The 21,563-nt window shown below is 46.7% G+C and overlaps 1 protein-coding gene across 1 annotated transcript in view; it reads left to right on the top strand.

The window, feature by feature from the left end:
- Positions 1-278: 278 nt before the first annotated feature.
- Positions 279-21,563, top strand: part of AQR (aquarius intron-binding spliceosomal factor) — a 102,712-nt gene continuing 81,427 nt past the window's right edge. The window contains exons 1-12 of the mRNA XM_073639035.1: positions 279-465; positions 8,052-8,108; positions 10,185-10,225; positions 12,042-12,077; positions 12,825-12,945; positions 14,185-14,328; positions 16,397-16,465; positions 16,571-16,671; positions 16,991-17,067; positions 18,753-18,817; positions 20,481-20,597; positions 20,683-20,796. Coding sequence (XP_073495136.1) covers positions 376-465; positions 8,052-8,108; positions 10,185-10,225; positions 12,042-12,077; positions 12,825-12,945; positions 14,185-14,328; positions 16,397-16,465; positions 16,571-16,671; positions 16,991-17,067; positions 18,753-18,817; positions 20,481-20,597; positions 20,683-20,796 — 1,032 coding nt within the window. The 5' untranslated portion in view covers positions 279-375. The remainder of the gene's footprint in view (positions 466-8,051; positions 8,109-10,184; positions 10,226-12,041; positions 12,078-12,824; positions 12,946-14,184; positions 14,329-16,396; positions 16,466-16,570; positions 16,672-16,990; positions 17,068-18,752; positions 18,818-20,480; positions 20,598-20,682; positions 20,797-21,563) is intronic.

The following is a 21,563-nucleotide window of genomic DNA, read 5'->3' on the forward strand; positions in this document are numbered from 1 at the left end:
ATCAGCTCACAGGTCGCCGGACTCCGTATTATCCCGACCTATCAGCTCCCTGCAGGATACCAGTCTGTAGAGGCGGCTCGGAGATATCAGAGTGACAGCTACAGGGAAAGTGGAGCAATTCCCATAGCAACCAGTCAGACAGCTGCAATGTGGTCGGTTGCTATGACAGCCACACCTTGCGTTACCGCTCATACACCTCAAATGATTACATCCCGTGGTCTCCAACAACATGGCGGCGAGCGCCCTCTGCATTCACGTTATGGCGCTGTCTTATGACGTCACTTCCGGGAAGCCGCACACTCACAACTTCCGGTGTGAGGGACGTGGGAACGTTCAATTCTGTACCCACGAGTTACAGGTTTCTGCGGAGTTACCATGGAAACCCGGGTGACAGCGACACAGCCCCCCGCCAGAAAAATGGTGACCCCCACAGTGACGCAGATGAACGCGGAGTTTGTCACCCAGGTGAGCGCTGTGCGGCTCTACCGGCACGTTGTGTGGCCCCGGGCCCCCAGGTGTGGCCTCCACCTCTGCCAGGATCTCTTCCCTCAGGTTTACCGCTCAGGCACCTGGTAAAGCTGGGTGACAGCTCTGTAGGACTCATACTCGCAGCCATGTTGGTTGTCACCTGCAGGCGCAGCTGCTGCTGATTGGAGGGTGGCCGGGCTGGGGTAATAGTCTGCAGCCGCTGTGTGTGACTGGCGGGTTGTGGTAGTGCATACATGATACAGGGTCAGTCACCTGTATACTAATGTCTCCTGTGTGGACAGGTCCTATGTGCAGTCAGATGGCGCCTCTCAGAGGACACAGGTGTCACTACAGTGTGTCTGCACATAGCTCCATAATGTACGAGTCTGAAATAAAGTCAGTCTTGCAAAGTTTAGGAGCCAAATTTCTTAAATCTCCAACATTAAAATATAGAAACTATAACAGTAGACTGTGTTCACACCAGACTGCGGACCGACCGGCTGCGGCGGCACTGACACCAGACTGCGGACCGACCGGCTGCGGCGGCACTGACACCAGACTGCGGACCGACCGGCTGCGGCGGCACTGACACCAGACTGCGGACCGACCGGCTGCGGCGGCACTGACACCAGACTGCGGACCGACCGGCTGCGGCGGCACTGACACCAGACTGCGGACCGACCAGCTGCGGCGGCACTGACACCAGACTGCGGACCGACCGGCTGCGGCGGCACTGACACCAGACTGCGGACCGACCGGAGGCGGCGGCATTGGACCGACCGGCGGCAGCACTGACACCAGACTGCGGACTGACCGGCTGCGGCGGCACTGACACCAGACTGCGGACTGACCGGCTGCGGCGGCACTGACACCAGACTGCGGACTGACCGGCTGCGGCGGCACTGACACCAGACTGCGGACTGACCGGCTGCTGCGGCACTGACACCAGACTGCGGACTGACCGGCTGCTGCGGCACTGACACCAGACTGCGGACTGACCGAAGGCTGCGGCACTGACACCAGACTGCGGACTGACCGAAGGCTGCGGCGATACTGACACCAGACTGCGGACTGACCGGCTGCTGCGGCACTGACACCAGACTGCGGACTGACCGGAGGCTGCGGCACTGACACCAGACTGCGGACTGACCGGCTGCGGCGATACTGACACCAGACTGCGGACTGACCGGCTGCGGCGGCACTGACACCAGACTGCGGACTGACCGGAGGCTGCGGCACTGACACCAGACTGTGGACTGACCGGAGGCTGCGGCACTGACACCAGACTGCGGACTGACCGTAGGCGGCTGCGTTGGACTGACCGGCGGCAGCATTGACACCAGACTGTGGACTGACCAGAGGCGGCGGCATTGACACCAGACTGTGGACTGACCGGCGGCATTGACACTAAATCGTGGACTGACCGGCGGCGGCAGCAGCAGCAGCATTGACACTAGACCATGGACTGACCGGACTGGCTAAAGAATGCACTTATTGAAAGTATATATGTATAGTGGATATAAAAAGTCTACACACCCTTGTTAAAATGTTAGTTTTTTGACATGTAAAAAAAAAATCATACCAAGAAGAATAATTTCAGAGCTTTCTTCCACCTTTAGGCTGCGTGCCCACTATGCCTTTTTCTAGCGTTTTTGATGTGGAATTTCCGCAGCGGAAACGCTTTAAAAATGCTTGGTAATCCGTGCCCCATGGTCCCCAATGAAAATCTGCATGTGCTCTGCACATGCTGCGAAAATTTCCGCTGTGGATTTTCCTTGCGGAAAAATCCGCAGCATGTCCATTATAAGTGTGTTTCTGCATGCGGATTTGACTTCTCAATGCATTTGAAAAATGCATTGCAAAAACGCTTAAACGTGTGTAAAATCCACATGCGTTTTTACTAGCAAGGACATGCTGAAATGCTGCGGAAATTTTCTGCATTGTGGGCACATAGCCTTAATGTCTCCTATATCTGTACAAATCAATTGAGAAACAAACTGAAATCTATTCAGGTGGAAAAGGAAAAATAAAGAACTGCAATAATGTGGTTGAATAAATATGTACACCCTTAAACTAATACTTTGTTAAAGTACCCTATGAATTTGACAGCATTCAGTCTTTTTCGGTAGGAGTCTGTCAGAATGACGCAGCTAGAATTGTCAATCTTTATCCACTTGTCCTTGCGGCAGCTCCAAATCTGTCAGATTGTGAGGGCATCTCCTGTGTACAGCGCCCTCTTCTGGTCACGCACAGATTTTCAATTGGATTCAGGTCTATGCTACTTCGATCTTCTTCTGGCGAAGCCATTCTTTTGCTGATTTGGAGGCATGCTTAAATAGCTTGTCCACTACTTCATCACTGATGACCTATGCTTAGGATCAGTGTCTGACCGATCGGCATTCGACACCCGGCACCCTCACCGATCAGCTGTTCTCGGTGGCGGCTGCCAGCTGTAAATGCTCAATTGCGGAGCTGCTCTGTCTTTTGATAGTGGCCCCAGCCGGGTACTGCACACCCGTCTTCTATTGATTTGAATAGGAGGCAGATGTGCAGTACCTGGTTGCGGCCACTATCAAAAGACAGAGTAGCTCCACAATTGAGCGTTACCGTCCAAGACCGCCTGGACGGCGGGGGTGCCAGGTGTCGGACGCCGACCAATCAGACATTGATGATCTATCCTAGGGATAGGTCATGAGTGATGAAGTAGTGGACAACCTCTTTAATGTCGTTGTCAAGCTGAAAGGTGAAATTCATTTTCTGCTTTTTAGCAAAGGCCTGAAGATTTTGTTGCAAAATGTACTTATATTTGGAACTGTTCATACAAAGTTCCCTCTAGCTCCAAAGCATAATGCTGCCTCCACCATGCTTCATTGTGGGTATGGTGTTCTTTTGTTGATGCACAGCGTTGGCATTGCACCAAACTTTCCTTTTGTAATTATGGGCAAAAATTTCAACATTGGCCTCCTCTAACCAGAACAAATTTTCCCACATGCTTTTAGCTGACTTGATGTAGGTTTTGGCAAAACTTAACCAGGCTTGGATGTTTTTCTTTGTAAGAAAAGGTTTCTGTCTTGTCACCCTGCCCCACAGATCAGACTTAAAAAGAATATGGGAGATTGTTGTCATGTGCAATACTCAACCAGAAATCCCTGCAGCTCCTTTAATGCTGCTCTAGACTTCTTGGCAGCCACCTGGACCAATTTTCTTCTTCTCTTTTTATCAATTTTTGAGGGATGTCACTGTTGTGTCAAAATAAAGCTACTTCTTGATGACCATCTCCACAGTGTTCCATGGTATAGCTAATGCCTTGGAAAAAAATTTGTACATGATAACTTTCAACAATGAGATGCTTTGCTGTGTTGTCAGCTGTTTATGGACTTTGTTCCTGATTCATCTTGTTGTGGAGGCGTGCTGGAGTCAGACCAGACACTCTTAATTCATTAAGAGGCATTTGCCTCTTAATGAATTTGGCACATCTGAAAGGTGGCATGCTCCTCGCCAGAAATCTTACTCCAGTCGGGCATTTGAGTAAGATTTGTGCCGTTAGGAACGCCGCATCTGGTAATGAATTTGACGAGCGGGGGTTGCCAATTCTCAATTATAAGAGAAAGTTCACACTTATGCAGTCACCTTTTAGTTTTATTTTTATTTCCTCCATAAAAATGGTGTGTGTAGACTTTATACATCCACTGGCTATGTTGGAGCTGTGTACTCGTTAACAATGTGAGGTAATTCTCTAGCATTGTCTGTAGGGAGTGGTTTGGTCCCAGTATGGGCGCGTGTGTCCACCACCCACCATGTAGGACTATGTGTGTTCTTATTTAGCATGTGCCACTGATGTCCATACGGATTACACACTCCCACATATGGGTACAGGTGCTCCTCACAAAATTAGAATATCATCAAGAAGTTAATTTATTTCAGTTCTTCAATACAAAAAGTGAAACTCATATTATATAGAGTCATTACAAGCAGAGTGATCTATTTCAAGTGTTTATTTCTGTTAATGTTGATGATTATGGCTTACAGCCAATGAAAACACAAAAGTCATTATCTCAGTAAATTAGAATACTTTATAACAACAGCTTGAAAAATGTTTTTAAAATCCGAAATGTTGTCCTACTGAAATGTATGTTCAGTAAATGCCCTCAATACTTGGTCGGGGCTCCTTTTGCATCAATTACTGTATCAATGCGGCAATGTGACATGGAGGCGATCAGCCTGTGGCACTGCTGAGGTGTCATGGAAGCCCAGGTTGCTTTGATAGCAGCCTTCAGCTCGTCTGCATTGTTGGGTCTGGTGTCTCTCATCTTCCTCTTGACAATACCCTATAGATTCTCTATGGGGTTAAGGTCAGGCAAGTTTGCTGTCAAGCGCAGTGATACTGTTGTGTGTAAACCAGGTATTGGTACTTTTGGCAGTGTGGACAGGGGCCAAGTCCTGCTGGAGAATGACATTTCCATCTCCAAAAAGCTTGTCGGCAGAGGGAAGCATGAAGTGATCTAAAATGTCCTGGTAGACGGCTGCGCTGACTTTGGTCTTGATAAAACACAGTGGACCTACACCAGCAGATGACATGGCTCCCCAAACCATCACTGATTGTGGAGACTTCACACTAGACCTCAAGCAGCTTGGATTGTGGCCTCTCCACTCTTCCTCCAGACTCTGGGAGCTTGATTTCCAAATGAAATGCAGAATTTACTTTCATCTGAAAGCAACACCTTGGACCACTGAACAACAGTCCAGGTCTTTTTCTCCTTGGCCCAGGTAAGACGCTTCTGCCGTTGTCTATTGGTCATGAGTGGCTTGACACAAGGAATGAGACTCTTGTAGCCCATGTCCTGGATACGTCTGTGTGTGATGGCTCTTGAAGCAATGACTCCAGCAGCAGTCCACTCCTTGTGAATTTCCCCCAAATTTTTGAATGGCCTTTTCTTAACAATCCTTTCAAGGCTGCGGTTTTCCCGGTTGCTTGTGCACCTTTTTCTACCACACTTTTTCCTTCCACTCAACTTTCCATTGATATGCTTGGATATAGCTCTCTGAACAGCCAGCTTCTTTAGCAATGACTTTTGTGGCTTACCCTCCTTGTGGAGTGTGTTAATGACTGCCTTCTGGACATCTGTCAAGTCAGCAGTCTTTCCCGTGATTGTGGAGCCTACTGAAGCGGGCTAAGGGACATTTTTAAACGATTAGGAAGCCTTTGCAGGTGTTTTTTGTTAATTATTCTAATTTACTGAGATAATGACTTTTGTGTTTTCATTGGCTGTAAGCCATAATCATCAACATTAACAGAAATAAACACTTGAAATAGATCACTCTGTGTGTAATGACTCTATATAATATGAGTTTCACTTTTTGTATTGAAAAACTGAAATAAATTAACTTCTTTATGATAATCGTAATTTAGTGAGCTGCACCTGTATATACAAGGAGTGGGCTTAAAACATAGAAATGTAAAAAATGACCTGTATTTGGCGAGAGGAGAAATGATGGCGCACAGGTGCCATATGTGTTGTACAGTAGACGCCCCACAATCAGGTCTTATTGTGAGGGATTCTGTAAATAGAAGCCAAGTGATCCTCTGTTCTTAGACTGGCAGCGCAGCCTTTCTAGCATTGTGTCTTGGGTGTGCAAATTGCCTCTTCAGAGAAAAAGAGGACTTGTACTCTATAGCGCCACCTATTGGAAGTAGCAATCCTACAAGTCACAATCAACCCTTTAACGAGTCGTGTAATATGACTTAGGATAAAAGCCAAATCAGAATCTCTGTAATTCATGTTATACGGGAGGTTTTCATTGTAGATGAAGTCACACAGATGAGGAATACTGTTGCGACCATATGCAGGACCCAGGTGACATGAGCAAGCCTGAACTCCCAGATGGAGCATTGCTCTTTACAGCAACTTGTGTGTGTGTGTGTGTATATACAGTACAGACCAAAAGTTTGGACACACCTCATTTAAAGATTTTTCTGTATTTTCTTGACTTTGAAAATTGTACATTCACACTGAAGGCATCAAAACTATGAATTAACACATGTGAAATTATATACTTAACAAAAAAGTGTAAAACAACTGAAAATATGTCTCATATTCTGGGTTCTTGAAAGTAGCCACCTTTTGCTTTGATGACTGCTTTGCACACTCTTGGCATTCTCTTGATGAGCTTCAAGAGGTAGTCACCGGAAATGGTTTTCACTTCACAGTTATGCCCTGTCAGGTTCAATAAGTGGGATTTCTTGCCTTATAAATAGGGTTGGGACCATCAGTTGTGTTGTGCAGAAGTCAGGTGAATACACAGCTGATAGTCCTACTGAATAGACTGTTAGCTGATTTTTTCTTGCCATAATACAAATTCTAAGTAAAGAAAAACGAGTGGCCATCATTACTTTAAGAAATGAAGGTCAGTCAGTCCGAAAAATTGGGAAAACTTTGAAAGTGTCCACAAGTGCAGTTGCAAAAACCATCAATCGCTACAAAGAAACTGGCTCACATGAGGACCGCCCCAGGAAAGGAAGACCAAGAGTCACCTCTGCTTCTGAGGATAAGTTTATCTGAGTCACCAGCCTCAGAAATCGCAGGTTAACAGCAGCTCAGATTAGAGACCAGGTCAATGCCACACAGAGTTCTAGCAGCAGACATATCTCTTCAACAACTTTGTGCAGCAGGCCTTCATGGTAAAATAGCTGCTAGGAGACCATTGGTAAGGACAGGCAACAAGCAGAAGAGACTTGTTTGGGCTAAAGAACACAAGGAATGGACATTAGACCAGTGGAAATCTGTGCTTTGGTCTGATGAGTCCAAATTTGAGATCTTTGGTTCCAACCACCGTGTCTTTGTGCGACGCAGAAAAGGTGAACGGATGGACTCTACATGCCTGGTTCCCACCGTGAAGCATGGAGGAGGAGGTGTGATGGTGTGGGGGTGCTTTGCTGGTGACACTGTTGGGGATTTATTCAAAATTGAAGGCATACTGAACCAGCATGGCTACCACAGCATCTTGCAGCGGCATGCTATTCCATCCGGTTTGCATTTAGTTGGACCATCATTTATTTTTCAACAGGACAATGACCCCAAACACACCTCCAGGCTGTGTAAGGGCTATTTGATCAAGAGGGAGAGTGATGGGGGGCTACGCCAGATGACCTGGCCTCCACAGTCACCAGACCTGAACCCAATCGAGATGGTTTGGGGTGAGCTGGACCGCAGAGTGAAGGCAAAAGGGCCAACAAGTGCTAAGCATCTCTGGGAACTCCTTCAAGATTGTTGGAAGACCATTTCTGGTGACTACCTCTTGAAGCTCATCAAGAGAATGCCAAGAGTGTGCAAAGCAGTCATCAAAGCAAAAGGTGGCTACTTTGAAGAACCTAGAATATAAGACATATTTTCAGTTGTTTCACACTTTTTTGTTAAGTATATAATTCCACATGTGTTAATTCATAGTTTTGATGCCTTCAGTGTGAATGTACAATTTTCAAAGTCATGAAAATACAGAAAAATCTTTAAATGAGAAGGTGTGTCCAAACTTTTGGTCTTTACTGTACATGAGTAAAATAATTATATATTACATGTTCATTTCAGCTGGCTAAATCCTATTGGGCCCCACATTCGAAGAAGAAACTTCCATTTGACTATAAGGTAAGAACTCAGGGTAATAACTTGTACCGTTTTCTTGGATGGTGACATGTGCTGGGATGTGATATGTTGGGAAGTAGGTCCTGTTCTCAGCAGTACATATCTGGCCTTGTAATGGCCTCTTATGTCAGAGGAGAACCACTAAATGGTTATTCACACTATTTGATGTCCTCACCGCTCTATAGTTTAGGTGATCACTTGTGTATCTCTGGGGGTCTGAATGCTGGGAACTCTGCTGATCCTGAGAGCGTGGCTCCGAAATGCTTTGACGGGATGCAGCAGTGGCCACATACGGGCACCACCTCTCCATTGAGTCTCTGTGGGAGCGGGCTGGAGATGGTGGAGCAATGGCCACGTACAGGCACCACCTCTCCATTGAGTCTCTGTGGGAGCGGGCTGGAGATGATGGGGCAGTGGCCACGTACGGGCACCACCTCTCCATTGAGTCTCTGTGGGAGCGGGCTGGAGATGATGGGGCAGTGGCCACGTACGGGCACCACCTCTCCATTGAGTCTCTGTGGGAGCAGGCTGGAGATGGTGGGGCTGTGGCCACGTATGGGCACCACCTCTCCATTGGAGTGTCTGTGGGAGCGGGCTGGAGATGGTGGAGCAGCGGCCACGTACGGGCACCACCTCTCCATTCAGTCTCTGTGGGAGCGGGCTGGAGATGGTGGAGCAATGGCCACGTACGGGCACCACCTCTCCATTGAGTCTCTGTGGGAGCGGGCTGGAGATGATGGAGCAGTGGCCACTTACGGGTACCACCCCTCCATTGGAGTCTCCGTGGGAGCGGGCTGGAGATGGTGCAGCAGCGGCCACTTACGGGCACCACCTCTCCATTCAATCTCTGTGGGAGCGGGCTGGAGATGGTGGAGCAGCGGCCACATACGGGCACCACCTCTCCATTCAGTCTCTGTGGGAGCGGGCTGGAGATGGTGGAGCAGCGGCCACTTACGGGCACCACCTCTCCATTCAGTCTCTGTGGGAGCGGGCTGGAGATGGTGGAGCAGTGGCCACATACGGGCACCACCTCTCCATTCAATCTCTGTGGGAGCGGGCTGGAGATGGTGGAGCAGCGGCCACATACGGGCACCACCTCTCCATTCAGTCTCTGTGGGAGCGGGCTGGAGATGGTGCAGCAGCGGCCACTTACGGGCACCACCTCTCCATTCAGTCTCTGTGGGAGCGGGCTGGAGATGGTGGAGCAGTGGCCACATACGGGCACCACCTCTCCATTCAATCTCTGTGGGAGCGGGCTGGAGATGGTGGAGCAGCGGCCACATACGGGCACCACCTCTCCATTCAGTCTCTGTGGGAGCGGGCTGGAGATGGTGGAGCAGCGGCCACTTACGGGCACCACCTCTCCATTCAGTCTCTGTGGGAGCGGGCTGGAGATGATGCAGCAGCGGCCACTTACGGGCACCACCTCTCCATTCAGTCTCTGTGGGAGCGGGCTGGAGATGGTGCAGCAGCGGCCACTTACGGGCACCATCTCTCCATTCAGTCTCTGTGGGAGCGGGCTGGAGATGGTGCAGCAGCGGCCACTTACGGGCACCATCTCTCCATTCAGTCTCTGTGGGAGCGGGCTGGAGATGGTGCAGCAGCGGCCACTTACGGGCACCACCTCTCCATTCAGTCTCTGTGGGAGCGGGCTGGAGATGGTGGAGCAGCGGCCACTTACGGGCACCACCTCTCCTTTCAGTCTCTGTGGGAGCGGGCTGGAGATGGTGCAGCAGCGGCCACTTACGGGCACCACCTCTCCATTCAGTCTCTGTGGGAGCGGGCTGGAGATGGTGGAGCAGCGGCCACATACGGGCACCACCTCTCCATTGAGTCTCTGTGGGAGCGGGCTGGAGATGGTGCAGCAGCGGCAACTTACGGGCACCACCTCTCCATTCAGTCTCTGTGGGAGCGGGCTGGAGATGGTGGAGCAGTGCAGTTGATTTTCATGGACATTTTAGAGCCCTGTTCTGAGCGTCGATAAGGGTCCCAACGGTCAAACTCCCAATCAATAAATGTTATACTCGTATGGCCGTGAGTCCTCCCGTCATCATGTTACATTTATGTGTTTCGTTTTAGGTTATAGAAGACATATACGTCAAGGAGATTGTCAAGTCTCGGTATGGATTCGTTTTTTTCTTCATAAGTCGAAGTTTTTGAATTTGCCTTTTCTTTGGTCAGTCTGTTTATAAAGGATTCATGCAATATCAGCCGCTATTATACAGCGTGTCCCTATAGGCTGGAGACATAGGAGTGCTCATTAACTAGAATGAATGTACGGTACTAAAATTGATGACAGTGTGGATTTATTACATCGCGTTCATGTGAATTTTGCAAAGTCCTCAACCTTTGCATCGCAAATGATGGAAGTCATATTGAAGAACTTAATATTCCAATTGAATAAAATGTTAATAAACTTCATTTCTTGAAAATATCTATTTTTGCCCTTGTGTCCAGAATTTAGGGACACCCTGTACATTGCTGCTTATTGATGAAATGGGGACTGCAACCGGGAGTATTGTTTGACTGTAGAAGAGTCGTACAATTTTCCAAATTTTCTTGACACTTCTTTTAATCTTTTTTAAGATTTTTTCTTGCAGTCCTTTAAAAGGAACGTTCATTGTTTCCTTCCAGGGGATGAAAATCTTGGCTGCTGATGTGGGCACTATGGTTTGTTACTAGAGATGAGCTGGTCGGTTTTTTTGGGACTTTGTTACATTGTCCTGGTCAGTGGTGCCTGGTGATTAGGCGGGAGGCCCACGAATCTCCTACCTTCCGGCTTTTGATTAGTCTGGTCTGGTGTGACGTCATCTCTGTGTCACATCACATAGATGACATTGTGCAGCCCTGACAAATCAAATGCCGCCCCAGGGATACGGGAAGGTAGGAGATTTGTGGTCCTCCCATCCAGCTGCCGGGTGTCTCTGACATGAACTCTGCACTGGAGTCCCACGAATCATTCAGCTCATCTCTGCTCTTTGCTATTCCTGAGCTTATGTCCGTCACAGGAACAGCACAGATTTTGTTCTCCTGGAAGGTGAAGGTTCATTTAGACTAGCAGATATGGATCATTATCAAAGTTCTGGACCCTTTATTAGAGAACTTGGTGTTCTCTATTACACTGCCAGCAGAGGACGGTTTGCTTCTGCACGATCCGAGGAGCGCAGGGGTACTAAAGCTACGTCATAACTGCGTATACAAGCTGTATAGGAAACAGCCTGCAAGCGCCTGTTAATTGCCCAGGAAACCGGCCACTTTCATAGACCATATAGTGGCTGATAGCCCAAGCAACGAGCAGTAAACTATAAAATTAAGAATCTCACAGTTCTTGAGAGCACAGGATTTTTAATAGGGGGTGAATTGCAAAGTTGCCTGTTTGTTTTGCAGGCTCTTTGCAGTTTTAACCATTTATGAAGTTGAGCGAATCCCGTTTAAAGGGGTTGTCCTGTATAACAAAGAAAATAAAAAGGCAGGGTGTATAATAAAACAAGTAATTTTTGCCCACTTAGGTTTTTGTTGCTACAGTTTCTTTTTAGTGTCTGGCAGTGATGGTCACTCCCTGCCCTCAGCTCTGAGATTGCCAAAATCAATGATGGGCCATAGCTGCCATATAGTCAGCTGCCTCGGTACATAGAGAGGGACGGGGTCCCCGCAGAGTTGGGCAGGGGCCCCGCAGAGGTGCTTTTGTTGGCCTGCCTATAGGAAGTTATTGAAGTACTATACAATCCCTTTCCAGCCGTGTCCAGAACACTCCGGGGTTTATTAGGCTGGGCCTGTAAATGTTGATTTGTAGGCCTGCATTCTGTCTATGCAGACCTTCTACCCCACAGATACTGTCCACCTCCAGATATCAGGGGGAGTGAAGCAAAGTCGTCTTCTTTTGTGGTCTCATTGGTATGTGAGTTACTTATTCCTCTTCTATACTTTCCATTACAGATTTGCTATAAGGAAGATAATGCTTCTGGAATTCAGGTGAGGAGGAAATCCTATGTCTTGTGTTACTTGCCGTTAAGCTTTTCTGTCCTTCCCAACATGGCGATTTTTTTTTTTTGTTGTTTTTGTTTTTGCTCATTTATTTTTTTCCTTCCCTTCATCCAAAAGGCACAAACATGTATGGAGAATGTGGCACTCACTAGCCCATTATTCTTCCTCCACTCTGGACCCCTCACCTGCCAGGGAATTCATGTCATATTCTTAGAAGGAAACATCTCTCTGTAATAAGATATAATCCAAAGTTTCTTATCACCATTGGTGTGCCCTTTTAGTTTCGAGCAGATCAGTGGGGGCCCGGACCCTGAGACGACCATCGATGGCTTAAACCATGAGATGTGCGCACCTCCAGAGACAGGAGGTCACACAGAGCGAAGCATGGATTCAGTAGAAAACCTGCATTCTGCACTGTGTGACCTGTGCCCTGCTGCTGTCTCCTGAATAGCACACATCTTGTTGTTTTTTTTTTTGTTTTTTTTATGATCGATGGGGATCTCAGGACTTGGGCCCCCACCAATCTGCATGCTATTTTTTTTTTTTAAAAAGGTATGCCTTACTCTTTAAATGACCTAAAAAAAACAGTCTGGATCAGCTTTTATTAGTCTCAGCTTAGTCACGTCCTTTTAGTTATTCTGTCTGGAAATGTTTTTAATAATTTGAGAACTTTGTGTTACCACTATGCTTAGTTTGTGTGACCTCCTAAACAATGTCGTTTTGCATTTACAACAGTCAGTACTTGGAAAACTACCTGTGGTTGAATTACTCGCCTGACGTATCCAGTAAAGCTTACCTTATGTCCATCTGCTGTATGGTAAATGAGAAATTTCGGGAGAATGTCCCTGCCTGGGAGGTAAGACCTGTCAAGTCTTCACATTTCCTTTATTTAATAAGAATATAACTCGTTCTTATATTTTGTCTTTGTTATGGGGCTGGTAATTATTTTTCAGCATGTTATTGGCTAGTGTTTCATTACAAAATTGCATAGAAAAGTGAAAGATGAAGGCCTAAATGAAAACCTGTGTGTGTCATGTATGCTACTGTCTACTAGGTGTCATTCAGATGTCCATGATTTGTACTTTTCACACACGCATAGACTTGTATGGATGATTTTGCTCTTGGAGTCGGATCAAAAGCGGACGTTTCTCCTTGATTCTTTTTCGGGATATGGTGCACAAAAAAACAAGGACAGATGTGTGCTATCTGTGAAAATCACAGAAGCAACTTGTATGTTTCTTGGACGGCTCAATGAGGCCTTGGGATCTTCTGAGACTGTCCTATTGAAAAACCAGTCCAGTTTGCAGGCAGCAGGTTATAAATCAGGACGAGCTGAGCAGATTCCTATGTAGTTTTGTTAGAAAAAGTTCCATTATACCCTGTCACTTATTCATTGATATCCATGCTTGTTCTGAGCTCATCAGTCCGGTGGGTGGTGCTCATCAGTCTGGTGGGCGGTGCTAATCAGTGATGGATGGCCTGCCCTGTGGGAGCGTGCCTGCAGACATAACTGATGAGCACAGAACTAGGAGAGATTTCAGTACGCACACATACATGGACTGCTTCAGTTCATACCTATACATCATTTGTGTTAAGGGATTAAAGGGATTGTCCAGTGAAAACTAGTTATGATAGGTGTTAACTTGTTGATTAGTCGGAGTCCAACAGCTGGGACCTCAGTTATCCCCTTAAGAATGGAGTGGCAGGGCGCTTACTCGATCCATTCATTACCTATGGGCGCTGCACTCTGCTTTTTCCGGCATCTCTATAATGTATGGTGTATCAGTTGGTCGTCCGACCTAATATTTTTTCCTGTAATGGGGATATAAGGTCCCCGTTATACCGATCAGTCCGAGTCCCAGCAGTCCGATCTCCACTGATCAGTACCTTATCACCTATACTGCGGATTTATGGCAGCATGTATTTAACCAGAAAACCCCGTTAAGGCTTTCCTTGGTAAATACTGCACAGATGATATGTTATATAATGTGTGGTTTACATTTGTACTCCTGCATTACTTGTAATATTGAAAAATGTTATCTTGTGTATATACTTTGCTTTGTCTGTAAAATGTATTTTTATCTGTAATTTTCAGACTTTCAAAAAGAAACCAGAGCATTTCCCCTCATTCTTCAAGTGTATTCTGGAGGCGTCTGTGGCTGAAGAGGCCGAGAACGACTTCTCACTACACGAGCGCACGATTTTACTCCTGTTCTTAGATCACTGCTTCAACAGTCTGGTAAGTGTCTGACGTTACATTGGGATGTGCAGCTCCTCTCTCTTCTGTCTGGACTGGCATCAGATATGGGGAGACGCTGCTGCATGCCATATCTAATGCTTTAGGTATGATATACAGTCATGGCCAAAAGTGTTGGCATTCTTGAAATTGGTCCAGAAAATGAAGTATTTATCCCACAAATTTATTGTAATTACACATGTTTTGTTATACACATGTTTATTTCTTTTGTGTGTATTGGAACAACACAAATAAGCATAGAAAAAAAGGCAAATTGGACAGAATTTCACACAAAACCCCGAAAATGGTCCGGACAAAATTGTTGGCACCCTCAACTTAATATTTGGTTGCACACCCTTTGAAATAACTGTAATCAATCACTTCCTATAACCATCAACAAGCTTCTTCCACCTCTCAACTGGAATCCAGGATCACTCTTCTTTTGCAAACTGCTCCAGGTCTCTCATATTTGAAGGGTTCCTTCTCCCAACAGCAATTTTAAGATCTCTCTACAGGTGTTCATTGGGATTTAGATCCAGACTCATTGCTGCCACTTCAGAACAACTCTCCAGCACTTTGTTTCCATCCTTTTCTAGGTGCGTCTTGAAGTATGTTTGGGGTCATTGTCCTGCTGGAAGTCCCATGACCTTGGACGCAAACTCAGCTTTCTGACACTGGACCCTACATTGCGACCCAAAATCCTTTGGTAATCTTCAGATTGCATGATGCCTTGCACACATTCAAGGCACCCAGTGCCAGAGGCAGCAAAACAACCCCCAAAACATCTTTGAACCGCCACCATATTTGATTGTAGGTACTATGTTATTTTTTTTGTAGGCGTCATTCCGTTTTCGGTAAACAGTGGGATGATGTGCTTTACTAAAAAGCTCTATCTTGGTCTCATCTGTCCACAAGACGCTTTCCCAGAAGGATTTTGGCTTACTCATGTACATTTTGGTAAACTGCAGTCTAGCTTTTTTATGTCTCCGTGTTAGCAGTTGGGTCCCCCTGTGTCACCTGCCATAGCGTTTCATTTCATTCAAATGTCGATGGATAGTTCGCGCTGACACTGATGCACCCTGAGCCTGCAGGACAGCTTGAATTTTTTGGAACTTGATTGGGGCTGCTTATCCACCATCCAGACTATCCTGCGTTGCAACCTTTCATAAATTTTTCTCTGCTGTCCACATCCAAGGAGATTAGTTACGCCATCGGTTGTAAACTTCTTGATTATGTTGCACACCGTGGACAAAGGAACATCAAGATCTCTGGAGATGGACTTGTAACCTTGAGATTGTTGATATTGTTCAACAAGTTTGGTTTTCAAGTCCTCAGACAGTTCTCTTCTCCTCTTTCTGTCCTCCATGCTTAGTGTGGCACACACACACCGTTCAAAGATTGAGTCAACTTCTCCCCTTTTCATCTGGTTCCAGGTGTGATTTTCATATTGCCCACACCTGTTACTTGCCATAGGTGAGTTTGAACAAGCATCACGTGCATGATACAAAGTTATTTACCCACAATTTTACAAAGGTGCCAACAATTTTGTCCGGCCCATTTTTGGGGTTTTGTGTGAAATTATGTCCAATTTGCCCTTCTTTTTTTTTCTCCTTTTTTTTTTTTTTTTTTTTTTTGTGTGTTGTTCCAATACACACAAAGGAAATAAACGTGTATAGCAAAACATGTAATTGCATTAATTTTCTGGGAGAAATACTTCAATATCAAGGGTGCCAACACTTTAGGCCATGACTGTAGACCAGTGACTGCAACCCCTTTTTAAAAAGGAAGGTGCTAAAGGTGAAATGTAACCTGACATGACGGCCAGTCATATGAATATCAGACCATGACTGTCAGATGTTTAAATATGAAGTGAATGTTTATCGCCCTATACTTTAGGGTTTACTTGAAAAATATCACACGTGGCAGGATTTAGAGGGTGTTTCCAAGTTACCATATGTAGTGAATTATGGAAACTATAGCAGAAGATGCAGTGCACCCTCCATTTTTTAGAAAATCCTATCCGTCGTTAGACACTATATTTCCTGATGACCTGATGCATCTTTTTTCTCAGGAAGTTGATTTAATCCGTGGACAGATCCAGCAGCTGATCTCCCTGCCTATGTGGATCTGCCTGCAGCCTGTGAGTATTAGCAGGCTGATTATGTATAATTTTTGCATAGAATTTATGTGTAATGATGCCGTTTTTAATTTCCTAATGTGCACTGGTGACTTCTTACATTTATAGGCTCGGCTGGAGCAGGAATTGAAGAAAACTCCAAAGTTAAAAAAGTTTTGGAACCTTATAAAGAAAACTGATGATAAAATGGACGGAAAGGCTCGTGAGCTGTACGTAAATCTATCTATAGGTTATGGAGTCTAGTGATTCACAATGTACTGGTTCAGGCTGGGGTTATTCTTTTTCGTGTTTTTGTCTCTCATGAGCTTTGTAAAGGGAGTGTTGCTGTAGTCTGTGTGATTAAAGGGAACCTGTCACTAGAAAAAATGCTCTTAACCTGCAAATTAACCCAATATCTGCTGGTTAAGAGCTTTTTTTTTCTGCTGACAGGGTCCCTTTAATGGCCATGCTGGTCATGTACAGCACTATACGTATAAAGGCTGACTGCATATTTTTCTCACAATGTTCCTTTTGCCATCAACCCTATAGAGCCACCCAGGAAAGAAAATTTCTAAGGCACCTTATACAGAAGTTCTTGTCTGTACTTCGGTCAATCCCAGCAACAGGTATGTCAGCACCTATTCTGTATAGCATACCCATAGATAGAAAGCATGCCGTCACAAAACACCGGCCTGTGCCTCTGTATGATTTTGTGCACTCTCCCTCTTGTAAATTTAAATGTATTTATGCTTCAAACTTCTCCAGCCTTTCTGGAAATAAAACCAGACGTGATATAGATGAATGTGACAAATGACAGGCATATTATCTCAAGGAGCCGTTTTTTGGTCACATGAAAGCCAGAAGGACCTCTTAATGGAAGCCAGAAGGACCTCTTAATTGAAGCCAGAAAGACATCTTAATGGATTCCAGAAAGACATCTTAATGGGAAGCCAGGGGGACCTCTTAATGGAAGTCAGGGGGACCTCTTAATGGAAGTCAGGGGGACCTCTTAATGGAAGTCAGGGGGACCTCTTAATGGAAGTCAGGGGGGCCTCTTAATGGAATCCAGAAAGACATCTTAATGGAATCCAGAAAGACCTCTTAATGGAAGTCAGGGGGACCTCTTAATGGAAGTCAGGGGGACCTCTTAATGGAAGTCAGGGGGGCCTCTTAATGGAAGTCAGGGGGGCCTCTTAATGGAAGTCAGGGGGGCCTCTTAATGGAAGTCAGGGGGGCCTCTTAATGGAAGTCAGGGGGGCCTCTTAATGGAAGTCAGGGGGGCCTCTTAATGGAAGTCAGGGGGGCCTCTTAATGGAAGTCAGGGGGACCTCTTAATGGAAGTCAGGGGGGACCTCTTAATGGAAGTCAGGGGGACCTCTTAATGGAAGTCAGGGGGGCCTCTTAATGGAAGTCAGGGGGGCCTCTTAATGGAAGTCAGGGGGGCCTCTTAATGGAAGTCAGGGGGGCCTCTTAATGGAAGTCAGGGGGGCCTCTTAATGGAAGCCAGGGGGGGCCTCTTACTGGAAGCCAGGGGGGGCCTCTTACTGAAAGCCAGGGGGGGGCCTCTTAATGGGAGTCAGGGGGGGGCCTCTTAATGGGAGTCAGGGGGGGGGCCTCTTAATGGGAGTCAGGGGGGGGGCCTCATAATGGAAGTCAGGGGGGGGGCCTCTTAATGGAAGTCAGGGGGGGGGCCTCTTAATGGAAGTCAGGGGGGGGGCCTCTTAATGGAAGTCAGGGGGGGGGCCTCTTAATGGAAGTCAGGGGGGGGGCCTCTTAATGGAAGTCAGGGGGGGGGGCCTCTTAATGGAAGTCAGGGGGGGGGGGCTCTTAATGGAAGTCAGGGGGGGCCTCTTAATGGAAGTCAGGGAGGGGGGCTCTTAATGGAAGCCAGGGGGGGCCTCTTTTGTCCTCCTCTCGGGTTTCCCATGGGGTCGCTTTCGGCCACTGAACCCTTCGTCCAGTATTGTCACTGTGCAGACACACTCAATTGAAACTAGGCCTGAATATTGTGCTAGTCCAACTGGTTTAGCTCACTGAGCTTTTCCTAGCCTGTATGTGGGTGTACTGACTTCTCAGCAGAGAGCAGGACTACAACTATAGGTTTGGAGCCTCCTGAATGTCCAAAAGTGTTTTTTCTTCCATGGGTGGCAAAAAAAAAGTCTCACCATACAGCGTCCACTCTTAATTCATAAAATAAAAGACCCATCTAAGTTGCTGATCAGTAAGGATTTATTTCTAGTATCACATGCAGAGATTGTAGTAATTTATTCATCTGCCGCTGCCTGAGATGAGGTTTCTGTTCATTCTTTAGGTCCCGTCTCAGTGGAGAAAATCCATTACTGCGAGCGATTCATAGAGCTGATGATTGACCTGGAGGTAAAGTGGAGAGAGATGAATAATCTGTAATATATATGTGTGTCTGTAGTTTTACAATTCAGCGCTGTCTCACACACACAAGACCTTAGTGAGAAAAATAGTACAAAACAGTATGGTTAGGGGGCTGAACTGGTTATAGGGAACCTGTCATCCAAAAAATAGTATGCTGCTAGTCCTAGTGAAAATTTCCATTGTAAACACATGTGGCGGTCTAACCGGATGTTTGGCTGCTGGGAGAAAATGACGTGATGTTCTCCCTGTAGCTGATAACGTTCAGACGAGTGTGTGGTCAGGGGAGCTGGGAACGCTTGGCGGGGGGAGCTGGGATGCGTGGCTGGGGGAGCTGGGATGCGTGGTGGGGGGACCTGGGATGCGTGGCGGAGGGACCTGGGATGCGTGGCGGGGGAGCTGGGATGCGTGGCGGAGGGACCTGCGTTGCGTGGCGAGGGGAGCTGGGACACGTGGCGGGGGGAGCTGCGATGCGTGGCGGAGGGACCTGCGATGCGTGGCGGGGGGAGCTGGGATGCGTGGCGGGGGGAGCTGGGATGCGTGGCGGGGGGAGCTGGGATGCGTGTCGGGGGGGAGCTGGGATGCGTGTCGGGGGGGAGCTGGGATGTGTGGCGGGGGAGCTTGGATGCGTGGCGGAGGGACCTGCGGTGCGTGGCGGGGGGAGCTGGGACACGTGGCGGGGGGACCTGCGATGCGTGTCGGGGGGGAGCTGGGATGCGTGGCGGAGGGACCTGCAATGAGTGGCGGGGGAACTGTGGTGTGTGGCAGCGGAGCTGTGAGCAGTCAGCGATCTGTGCATAGTGAGCCCGCTTTAATCACCCACCCTGTTCCTTGCTTAGCATTTTGCTCTGCACACAGCGTATGTATAGAGCAGGGTGTCCATGAAGGAGCAGGATGTGTGACTGCTCACAGCTCCACCACCACACACTTTTCTATAACTTCATTTTTTCCCTGCAGCCAAACATCCAGTTAGACGGCAACATGTGTTTTTAAGATGGTAATTGGCTATTTATGAAGTTTTTGACCAACAGTTTAAGCATTTGGCTTCCCTGGTTGGTCTACAATGACCAAGTCTGCAGTATCCGATACTGACCATGCCAGGAGCGTGACCGACCTGGTTGTGGCTGCAAAGAGAAAAGGCTGGAGTGCTTCCTCCTCTGACTATATGCGGAGAATGCTGCTGATTGCCTTAATTGGTCACTTTATGTTCTTCATCCTATAACATTTTGTCCCCCGGGGCCCATTCCTCCAGATTTTGAGGAGTCTGTACACTTCCCCATCAGCTATAAGACGACTGTCTTATGCTCACTCTCCACTTTCTACTATCCAGAATCAAACAAGTTGAGGCAGTCCCCTGTCCCCACTTTTTTGTGTCATAGGTATAGAGCCACTGGCAGACGCTCATCCCATTCTCTAGACCACGTTTACCGCTCTCGGTTTTAGTGACATATTTAGTCTTAGAGACCTCCATTGAGGCCTAGACGTCCCTCAGGTGCTTTATGACCTGGCCCGACCTCCCTGTGCGCAGCGTTTCCCACCATCACTTCTCCACCGCAGAAAGGAAAGCCGAACTTGACTCTCGCTAGAAGTAGAGTCCATCTGAAGTGTAAGCCTTACACTACAATTGCTAATTCTATTCCCCCCTTTCCCCCAGGCTTTACTTCCCACCCGCCGCTGGTTTAATACAGTGCTGGATGACTCCCACCTTGTAGTCCATTGCTACCTATCCAGCCTCTCCAAGAGAGAACAAGAAGGACATTTATTTTCTCAGGTATCTGGTGCTTTAAAAGAAAACCACATGTATGTTTTCTCTTTTAAACTTGCTTTAATACTTGTTTTAATACTCGTCTAAACAGCTCCTAGACATGTTGAAGTTTTACACTGGCTTTGAAATCAATGATCAGACAGGAAATGCTCTCACCGAAAACGAGATGACCACAATTCATTATGATCGTATTACCTCACTACAGGTAGGTGTAAGTCATGTAGGTGTAAATTTGCTACCTCACCTGAGAGCAGCAAGAGAGCCCAATTCCTGGGATGTGTCACTTATTAGGCTGTGTGTCGTAGTTTCACTACAATCAGTGTTTTATCAGCTGGAGATTATCATGGATTGAAATCATTTATACAAGTCTATACGTCTGTTATAATCCCAAATAGCACACAATGAGGCCATCCATGTGCAATCTGTCTGCTGTCCATTTTTAACATTGCAGTGGCTAGGAAATGCTTTGTAAGTTTTAATTTTCCCCTTGCATATGAGAAAATCATTGATGAAAAACTGATGGTAAAATCTGACATGACACTGACTAAGCACTGCTGAAAATCTGATCCAAAGCCGTGATGGAAATGTATTCTTTTTTTTCCCCAAAAACTCTACCTAAAAAAAAATGGTTAGGACCTTAAAGGGGAGCTCTTTTCAGAAAATGGCCTATTGTTTAAATCAAGTTTTGTGTTACATGTGTTTTTAAAACATTTTTGGCTCCTCTGCTCAGCCTTATTAGACACTTCAATGCAAAAGATAGGGTCGGGATCTCAATGTTGTGGCTATGTACATGTGTTGTTTCCTGATACAATAGAAAGCTAGAGTCTAAAAAAAAAAAGCCCCAGTGGCTAGCGTGAAAATGGCAAGATTTCGATCTTTTATTTTTAATACAGATTGTAACATGTTTAAAAAAAATAAAAAAATACATTGTAAAGCGGTTGTTCAGTCTTCAAATAATCAGTGACAAAATCT

Source organism: Phyllobates terribilis, unplaced genomic scaffold (assembly GCF_046119375.1).
Source record: "Phyllobates terribilis strain yellow unplaced genomic scaffold, ASM4611937v1 Scaffold_7__3_contigs__length_470593459, whole genome shotgun sequence".
Lineage (NCBI taxonomy): Eukaryota > Metazoa > Chordata > Amphibia > Anura > Dendrobatidae > Phyllobates > Phyllobates terribilis.